Source organism: Pseudoliparis swirei, chromosome 11 (assembly GCF_029220125.1).
Source record: "Pseudoliparis swirei isolate HS2019 ecotype Mariana Trench chromosome 11, NWPU_hadal_v1, whole genome shotgun sequence".
NCBI lineage: Eukaryota > Metazoa > Chordata > Actinopteri > Perciformes > Liparidae > Pseudoliparis > Pseudoliparis swirei.
The window spans coordinates 20,033,181-20,042,605 of NC_079398.1; the positions used below are offsets into that span (position 1 = coordinate 20,033,181).

The 9,425-nt window shown below is 40.0% G+C and overlaps 2 protein-coding genes across 3 annotated transcripts; one reads left to right on the top strand and one right to left on the bottom strand.

Moving 5' to 3' along the window:
• Positions 1 to 1,120: 1,120 nt before the first annotated feature.
• Positions 1,121 to 3,558, bottom strand: LOC130201077 (putative deoxyribonuclease TATDN3). 2 transcript variants are annotated; one of them, XM_056425755.1, is made up of 10 exons: positions 3,480 to 3,558; positions 3,358 to 3,390; positions 3,210 to 3,283; positions 3,050 to 3,125; positions 2,646 to 2,708; positions 2,424 to 2,533; positions 1,976 to 2,031; positions 1,786 to 1,898; positions 1,608 to 1,688; positions 1,121 to 1,423 (listed from the first exon to the last, which is right to left on the bottom strand). In XM_056425755.1, the coding sequence occupies exons 1-10, from the start codon at positions 3,531 to 3,533 to the stop codon at positions 1,280 to 1,282; spliced, it is 804 nt and encodes a 267-aa protein (XP_056281730.1). In that variant the 5' UTR covers positions 3,534 to 3,558; the 3' UTR covers positions 1,121 to 1,279. The 2 variants fall into 2 exon arrangements, with proteins under 2 accessions (XP_056281730.1, XP_056281731.1); XM_056425756.1 differs by having other exon boundaries at positions 1,608 to 1,685; positions 3,480 to 3,557.
• Positions 3,559 to 3,659: 101 nt separating this feature from the next.
• fuca2 (alpha-L-fucosidase 2) lies at positions 3,660 to 9,175 on the top strand. The gene is made up of 7 exons (XM_056425721.1): positions 3,660 to 4,092; positions 5,177 to 5,364; positions 5,471 to 5,810; positions 5,913 to 6,123; positions 6,907 to 7,097; positions 7,532 to 7,640; positions 8,620 to 9,175. Exons 1-7 carry the CDS (start codon positions 3,896 to 3,898, stop codon positions 8,755 to 8,757), a joined length of 1,374 nt encoding a protein of 457 aa, XP_056281696.1. The 5' UTR covers positions 3,660 to 3,895; the 3' UTR covers positions 8,758 to 9,175.
• The last annotated feature ends 250 nt before the right edge of the window (positions 9,176 to 9,425 follow it).

Sequence of the window (9,425 nt, forward strand, 5' to 3'; positions counted from 1 at the left end):
AAAAGTAAAACAATATATAAAATGGTATGGGTTAGTAAAAACAGTAATAATTGCAAATAATGGCTAGTGGAATATTTAACTCTTTTACACATGCTTGAAAAAACAATATTAACTCGCTGTGTTTGTGATAGATATATTTAACCATTTTTTTATTGATGTTCACTCCAATACGTGACTAAAAGTGACACTTCTAACTTGTACAATGAATACAAGTGTGCATGAAGGAAATTCAACTTCACTTCTAGCGCCATGCGCAAACAGGGTTAGTGTTAGTGAGCATCGTGCAACTGCAGTTCACCTTCACCTGACAACACCTCCACTCATAGGGTCAGGGCTCGCGACACGCTAAAGGACACGCGCATTTCACGGGCCTGTCAGTGTGGTATCATCCGGGTATCAACAGACCTGCGCACTGGTTCGACAAACTGTCGGTGGTGTGTGTGTGTGTGAGAACAACTGTCGTGCGCGCAAAGGGCGGCGCGTGCAACACCAATTTAAAAACAGCGACACTGAAGCACGTGCACACTTACTATCTCATAATTTTGAGGAATATATATATATATATATATTTTTTTAAATGTTACTGTCAGAAATGGGTGTCCATACTTTTCATTTTAGTTTAATTATAATCCACGTTTATGTAAAACATATAAATAATAAATGACGAAAGTAACAAAGTCTTTTGTTCCGAAATATATGTACCAAGACACAACATTTATTAAAACAATTAATATATATATACATATATAGTGTATACATATATATATTTCTTCTTTTCTATTGGGTCTCAAGCTCCCTCCAGCAAGGTTAATTAAATATGTATAACAAATCTGAATTCCCCCCATTTTTTATTTATCCGATTGTAAATTATTGTATGAGATTCAACTTTCCATAAAACAAATTAAAATGTGTTTAATACCCCATACAGCTGTGAACTGTGATCCAGGGCCATTATAATTTAGCTATAGCAGCTGACATTAAGATAATGAAATGTCAGCTTTTAATTATAGAGAAAGTTCAGCAACTTCGATTTAAATAGCACAAATGACCTGTGAAAACACTTAATAATAACACTGCTCTGTTTAGTTCTGTTGATGGGATGAAAAATATACAACGTGTGTTAAATTATTTCCTTATCTTCCTTTATTGAAGAATACATGGAGAGAAATAAATCCCTTTCAGCCCTCAAGTAAGGTTACATAAGACTGATTTACATAACGTCTTAATTTACACTTCAGTCAGACACATTGAGTGACTGATGAAATAAACGGTTATGGCTTCAGGGTCTGATGGCAGACTTTATCTTGGGGAAGAGCCGGAGAGCGTTCTGTGTCGTCACCTCCATCACCTCCTGCAGCGAGACTCCTTTAATCTTACTGATGTACTCGGCAGACACACAGATGTTTTTGGGCTCATTTCTCACCTGCATTCAGGACACAGAACAAGGATGACAAGACGTTACATTACATTGAGCTGACGCTTTTATCCAGAGATTTACAATAAGTGCATGAATGTTTCAATAATAAATGTATTAGGAAATATAAAATATTAATTTAAAAATAGAACATGCAATGCCATTGAGGGGGATGTTTATTTTATTTTTTTACCTGTTTTTCTGGACCAAGAGCAGGTGAATCTGTTTCTAGACAGATGTTCTCTAACGGCAACTGTTTCACGAGTTTCTGCTTCTTGGTGGAAAATGCACAAAAGAACCTCGATCATTAACATTCAATATGATAAAGTCAACCACCTATTCACACACATTAATGACAAATTATGTTGTACCTGATCACTGCGTATGATGGATGGTGGGATGGAGAAGAAATATCCAGCCTTCACTCCCTCCATGGCAACAGATGGTTTCCCATCAAAAGCGTGAAGCAGGGCTTTCTCGACACCTAGTGGAAATTTAGAGGAACTGCAGTTATCTTCTAAACAAGTCGACCAAAGTAAACGTCTCAACTTTAGTGCTTACCTTGCTCCTTCAGCAGGTGGATGGTGGGTCTTCCTGCAGAGCGTGAATGAACATTTCTGAAAATAAATTAAACATACAAATATTATGTATGTTATGTATATGGAGATTCTTTTAAAAAGGTCTTTAAAAAGTACCTTGAGGAAAAACTGCGCATATTGAGGCAACACCACCGATAGTTTTTTCTTCATATAAATTAAATGATTTCTTAAAGTCAAGGACTGTGTGTGTTGATTTCTTAAATTCAAATATTGTCATCCACAGCACTGATTAGACGCTCTCGAAAAGATGAATTGAGTTCAACTACGACATATTCTTTATATTACTTTTGCCTTTTCACCCGTGCACCTGATATATTGTCGGGACAAACTGGACGTATATTACTTTGTTAAACTGAAATTAAAATGTTACCAGATGAGTTGATATCATCTAGTACTGCAGTATGACTCACAGAGGCAGGTCCAGTTTCTTGGCTATCTGTGCCTGACGAATGAGGACCTGCCTTTGGTTTTCTTTGTCGGTCTCACCTCTAACATATCTGGGTGTAAAATCCAAACCAACCTAAAATAACAGATTGAAAAAAGAGGTCACTGTGAACATGATTGCACACAAAAAAAGACAGGACAGCAAACTGCTTTTCAATGAATTCACATCAGAGATTCTGTATTCTTACCTCCCCGATGGCCACAAGGTGGTCTTTGTATTTCTCTATTATGGGAAGAGCTGCATCTAGATCCTGCAGAGAGAAAGATAACTATTTAAAAAATACTTTATTTCTTCGCTATGCATGTTATTCCTCTCGTTTCCTATCATCTCTATACTGTTGTTTTTATTAGAAGGTTAAAGTAATCTCTTAATAAAACATGCAAAAAGATAATATACAGTAAATACAGAGTAGACGTACGCATGACCAATAGAATTACAAAACGGAGAAAGAGAATGAAAATGTAGGATATATGGATATAACTATGAATCAGAGGATGGCCTTTATATCTGAACTGTGGGTAATTAAATATGTTGGTTTTTTCTTAGTAGCCTAATAATTTGGGTGAGCCGACCCTTTAAACTTGGGCCTACCTGGAGAGAAGCCCCCCTTTGTTCTTCTGGAGAAACTTCTTGAACAGGATGGACTCCTAAGCAGGGAAAAATAAACCTGGAAACCTAGAAGAAGAAAAAAAGTCAGTACAAAGAAGACAAATTAAACTCAAATCACGTCCCTCTAATAAATTGTAGTTACCTTTGGGACAACTGAATAATCTTTTCAAATTCCCCAGCATGCTCGGCCACGGCTAGCAGCGCCAACAAGCCAGCCTTAGAAATAATAAAGCACACATTAAAACCACAATAACTATTGCGGACAACGCTTCTGCGCGGACACTGCTCACCTTTCTTGAATTCTCAACCACCTCCTCTATGTCCTGACAACGAAAAGAGAAAAAGGGCAAAGCAGCTTTAGAAGATATCTCCGATATGAAACCCACTGGTGTTCTTTGAAGCGCGAGCGTACCTTGTCAAAATCCCGCGCGGAGATATGACAGTGGCAGTCAACGTAGCCATGCATCGGGAGTCCAAAACCAAAACATTACCTTCTTCCGCAAAGAGGAGGAGGACTGCGCATGCGTGAAACCCGAAGGAGCGCGAGATGTTGCACGCAGCGTTGCCCGGGGAGGCGGCGTTCCGTTCAGTCTGGTAGGCTGAGCCGTGGGATCTCCTCAATGCTTCAACCGCGGTCAGCATATCAAACAAGAATCCGTTGTCAGGACGCCGAACATCACGTGACCGTCAGGTGACCGTGTTTGGCTACTTCCGGTTATAGGCTTTCGATTTGTTTCAATGTTTTATTTGATTTAAAACAGTAACTTGAAGCTTTTTCGTGCACACACGCGCGGTTCTCGAGGTCGTTGTTTTGTTTGTTTACCTGAAATGGGAAATGGGAAGTTACCGGTTTACTTCCTGTTGTCAATGCTGTTGATCGGCACCGGCGGGACAACGAAATACGAACCCAACTGGAAATCGATCGACTCTCGACCGCTGCCGGAGTGGTACGATCAGGCCAAGTTCGGCATCTTCATCCACTGGGGGGTCTTCTCGGTCCCGAGCTTCGGCAGCGAGTGGTTCTGGTGAGTTTGGTTTCTCCTCTTAACATTCTAACGATATGGTTTATAGTTTTTACAGACAGATCACTTGAAAAGTGTCCGTTGCTGACATCCAGGTAACCGACGCGTCACTAGGCCTCCATATAATGACGTCACACAGTTTGGAATAGTAATTAACTTCCTGATTGGTTGATTACCAGCTTTCTTACCAATTAAGATTCCTACCAAGTACTAGCTCATAGTACCAGGTAATGTTCCATGTTCCCAGTTCCCAGTTCCTACTGGAAATAACAACACCGGCTCACATTCTCCAGCTTGTGGACATTTTATTTCTGGTCACAGTTGTTTACAAAGGAAGTGCTAGATGCCAACTTCCTCACATTCATGTCAATAAAGAAGTAAACACATGTACACAGTTATCCGCTGTCCTTGTGTCCATGCTCTTTAACAATTAACTAAATAAATACGTTCGGTCCTACTTTGTGTGTGTGTGTATATGATATGATATTATATGATATTCCTTTATTCGTGGGGAAATTTCAAAATGTGTGTTTGTGTGTGTGTGTGTGTGTGCGTGTGTACAGTAACATGTATGTTGCTTGACATATGACCTTTTTACAGCCACGTTAGAAGAAAAGTTGTTTTGGATATGCTGAGAAGTTTGTATTCACACAACAGAACAATGAGCACGTTGGTCATTAGAACACAATAAACACACAAAATAATAATACAAATAATAACGCCAGTGGACGTCTGCCTTGGAAAAACATTCATGGATTTGTTTCTTCTGGTCTGTACGACTTTTATTGAAGCTTCCACTGCTGATTTTATTTAAACCGATGCTTTGTATAAAGTTTGTTACTTTCAACTTTTCAAATAACCTGGGGGGGGATTAATCAGCATGATGTACTCTATTATAGCTAGATGCTTATTCATCATTAACCACGATTATCGAGTTGGCTTTTGATCCATCGATGCTTTGTCACTGTGTGTTGATGCCTGATGACCACTGCGCTGTATAAAGTCACAGAAGGCGTTACGCAACACACCCGAGAACTAAAATGACTCGTCCTCATTCAGCCTGTTTTGTGTCTGTTTCCTGTCCCAGGTGGTACTGGCAGAAGCAGAAAGCCAAGCCGTACGTGGACTTCATGAAGAAGAACTATCCTCCGGACTTCAAGTATCAAGACTTTGCGCCGCAGTTCACCGCCGAGTTCTTTGACGCCAAAGAGTGGACGGACATCTTCGCCTCATCGGGGGCCAAGTACATCGTCCTGACCACAAAACACCACGAAGGTACGGCACATGATGGACATCATGCCTTTATGAATCGAGAACATTCATTCTACATATTTAGAGTATTGGTGCCACGCTGCATATTGTTCCCTCTCTATATTTTCAGGTTTCACGCTCTGGGGCTCAAAGAACTCCTGGAACTGGAACGCAGTGGACGTCGGACCGAAAAGGGATCTGGTGGAGGAGGTGGCGAGTGCCCTCCGTGCCAACAGCGACCTGCGATTAGGGCTGTACCACTCTCTCTTCGAGTGGTTCAATCCGCTCTTCGAACTGGACGCCGCCAACGACTTCACCACAAACTACTTCCCGACCGCTAAAACTCTGCCCGAGCTTCACGAGCTCGTCGTCAAGTACAAACCGGAGGTGCTGTGGTCCGACGGGGACGGAGACGCACCCGACGAGTACTGGAACAGCACGGGCTTCTTGGCCTGGCTCTACAACGACAGGTGATTATTCACCCGTGCAGCACGCGTGTGCGTGTGTGTGTGTGTGTGTGTGTTTGATGAGATTTATCATCTCGTGATGGTATACCCGTGTGTCTTTCGCAGTCCTGTGCGAGACACGGTGGTGACGAACGACCGCTGGGGCTTCGGCTCCATCTGCAAACACGGCGGTTATTACACCTGCGCCGATCGCTACCAGCCGGAGCACCTGCTGGACCGCAAGTGGGAGAACTGCATGACCATCGACACCAAGTCCTGGGGCTACCGACGCAACGCTCCTCTCAGCGACTACCTCACCGTCCAGCAGCTCGTCGCGGTGAGGGGTGAACATCTCATTCACCTGCCAATGTTTTTTTATTATAAACAGATTGAGGATTTGGCTTAAAGGGCCAGTGTGTAACATTTCAGTGGAAATTGAATTCCATTTTCATAATTTCGTTTTAATTGGTATATGAGACTAAGACTCCTTGTGTTTTCATTAGCTTAGAATGACTTTTATGTCTTTTTTTCTTTTCTCACAATTATGCTTACTATGATCAATTCATATGGTAAATCCTTTTTTTGTAAAAAAATATTCAGTTTGATATGATATTCCTTTATTCGTCTCACAGTGGGGACATTTCAAAAATCACAGCAGCGGTGCACATCAGAGCATTAATGAAAATAAATATAAAACACAAAACTAAATACTAAAAACTAAATACTAATACTAATATACAGGGGGAAAACAAAGTAAAGTGCTGAGTAAAGTAAAGTGCCGAGTTTGCCAGGATCTCCAGCGATCTACTTCAGTGTGTTGTGCAGCCTGACAGCAGCAGGAAGGAAGGACTTGTGGTACCTCTCCCTCAAACACCGGGGATGAATCAGATTATCAATATTAATTAATTAATTAATTTATCAATATTATATTAGACAACAAAGAGAATGAGCACATATTTATATTTGAGAAGCTAAATCCTCAATGATTTAAACTCCAAATTGACGATGAAAATGGGGTTTTAGTCCTGTTTGATGTGAGGGATCCGCCCCCCTCTCGCGTTTAAAGAAATCGTTCTGCCATGAAATTCTAATTTGATAAAAATCCCACCCGGCGTTTCAGACGTTGGTGGAGACAGTGTCCTGCGGGGGAAACCTGCTGATGAACATCGGGCCGACGCACGACGGAAGGATCTCGCCCATCTTTGAGGAGCGCCTGAGGCAGATGGGTCAGTGGCTGAAGGTCAACGGGGAGTCCATCTACAACACGACAGCATGGCGGGTTCAGCAGGACGCCGTCACTCCCAAAGTCTGGTGGGCTTCGGTTTGGTTTCTTTGGAACAGATCACTTATTCCTCTCCTTTTTTAATCTTGATATTGAAGTAAAAAAGAAAAGATAAAAATCCCTAATTCTTGGACAATATCAGAAGTAAATATTTCTTTGTTTCGTCACATTATTTTGCCAAAAGTTGTTAAAAATTCATGCATCACAGTACGTAACGACTATTGAGTGATTGAGTAAATAGCGTATGATTAAACTGATGGTGATGAAGGTACAATGTCACCTTCGTCTTCGTCTTTTACACTTACCCATTGACATGTTTTTTTGTAGTTGTGTATGATTTAATATCCTCCTTCTCAAAATGTCTAACAAACTAAATTAAAATAGGATCAGATATTTTTAACGATATTTTGTATGCTCATACAGATGCCGGAATTATTGATAATAATTATCCGTATGTTGACAGGTACACTTTCAAACCACAGGAAAACAGCATATTTGCTCTTCTACTGGAGTGGCCCAATAATGGATCTGTGATTCTGAGCGAACCGGCGGTTACTCAAGGACACACTCAGGTAAGGCGAGAGCTTTTGTCAAGTAATTATAATTATAATATGATGACTGCTGAGTAACAATTGCAGCACATAAATGTCATCTAGAAAGCTCCATTAGATACTTTGTTTCCCAATAAGTTCATCTTTTAATTGTAAGAGTTCACTGTGTTACTAATTCTTTAAAAAACCATATTTAAGGGATCCTTATTAAAACATATTTGCTTATATTCTGTGTGTTTTTTGTTGTTGTATCAGCTAAGATTTTAATGAGTATTTGAAGGCAGCCACTTGTGCTTTTAAACTGAAGTTGCCAATAGCATTATAACTTTAATGATATCTGTTAGTGGTGTTTAGTAGTAAAGAGGCTCTCATTGGTTTACATCAAGAATTATAGTAGTAAGGCGACAACTAATTATTATTTTCATTATCAAATTGTATAGCAATTATTTTCTCAAATAATTGATGAATTAATAAGTAATGAAATATCAGAAAAATAGTAAAAACTGAAGACTGTTTTTTAGAATCGGTGTAAAAACCCAAATAACTTTTATTCTATTAGAATAAGATTTGAGAAATAGCAGCAAATCCTCACATGGAGGAGCTAGAAACAAAGAATAATGGCTTAAAAAGTAATACATGTATAAACAATTTAATGAAATAGTTAACAATTTACTAATTAGATAATTGACTAATAGTTCCAGGTCTAATACCATCAATGTATCATTAATATCGGCAAAGAAAACAAAAATATTTAGCTCTTTTTCTCAGCGGGAGTGTAGCTGCGGTCAAAGAAGAACCTCCATCATATTAACGGAGACAGTATTTAATTACAGGCTCAATAAATCGGTCTATCTGGTGGAATGTCCAATAACCGCACTGCATCCTGGGAAATGAGGTGGACTCCTTCACAGAGCAGCTCTCTCTCTCTCTAGTTCTCTTGTTCTATCAAAACGTCAACATTGTTCATGTGTTGCTTTTGTTCTTAAAAAATAAATAAAAGGTGGTGCTTGTGGGCCACGGCCTTCTGGAGTGGGAGCCGGTGAAGCCCAGCGGGCTGCGAGTTCTCCTCCCCCAGCTGGCCATCGGCCAGATGCCTTGCCAGTGGGCCTGGGCGCTGATGCTGACAGGTGCCACCTGAAGGGAAACCGGATCAGCTGAACAGGAAGTGACAAAGCTGGAGGCCGAGAGAAGAACACAGCGTTTTATTGTACATGTTTAAATCACTGAACACCCCCCATCAAATATACTGCCGTATGAAAATGATCTTTTAAAATACTTAACATTAATACGTGGACTTGTATGGACTTTTAGTTAACCCACTTGGTAACTTAGGGACATAAAGTCATTTTATGTTGTATATGGATTATTCATAGTGACCTCGGACATAACATTGTAAAACTTGTTTAATTCACAATTATGTTGCACTTTTAGATTTTTTTAATCAAACCTACACATTTGTATGTATATTTCAATGCAGTCTGCTGCATTGACCAGTGTTGTGAATATTTTATATGTGAGGACATGTTTAAATAAAATAAATGAAGTCATGTAAAGTCTTTAAGCACCATCTTTTAAAAAAATAAATAAAATAATCTAATATTTACATGTGGAGGAAAAACAATATCTAATATCCCTGATAAAAATCAGGCTTATTATTTGTTAAGATATATTTTTATGATAACCGTCGCCCTGTTGCATTGCCCGCGGTGTGTGGCGCCCCCTGCTGCTCACACCTGGAACAACACCGGCCTTGCGTGACATTTGAGAACGCTGACGGCGCACAAGTGATCTCTCCTCCCCTGCTGT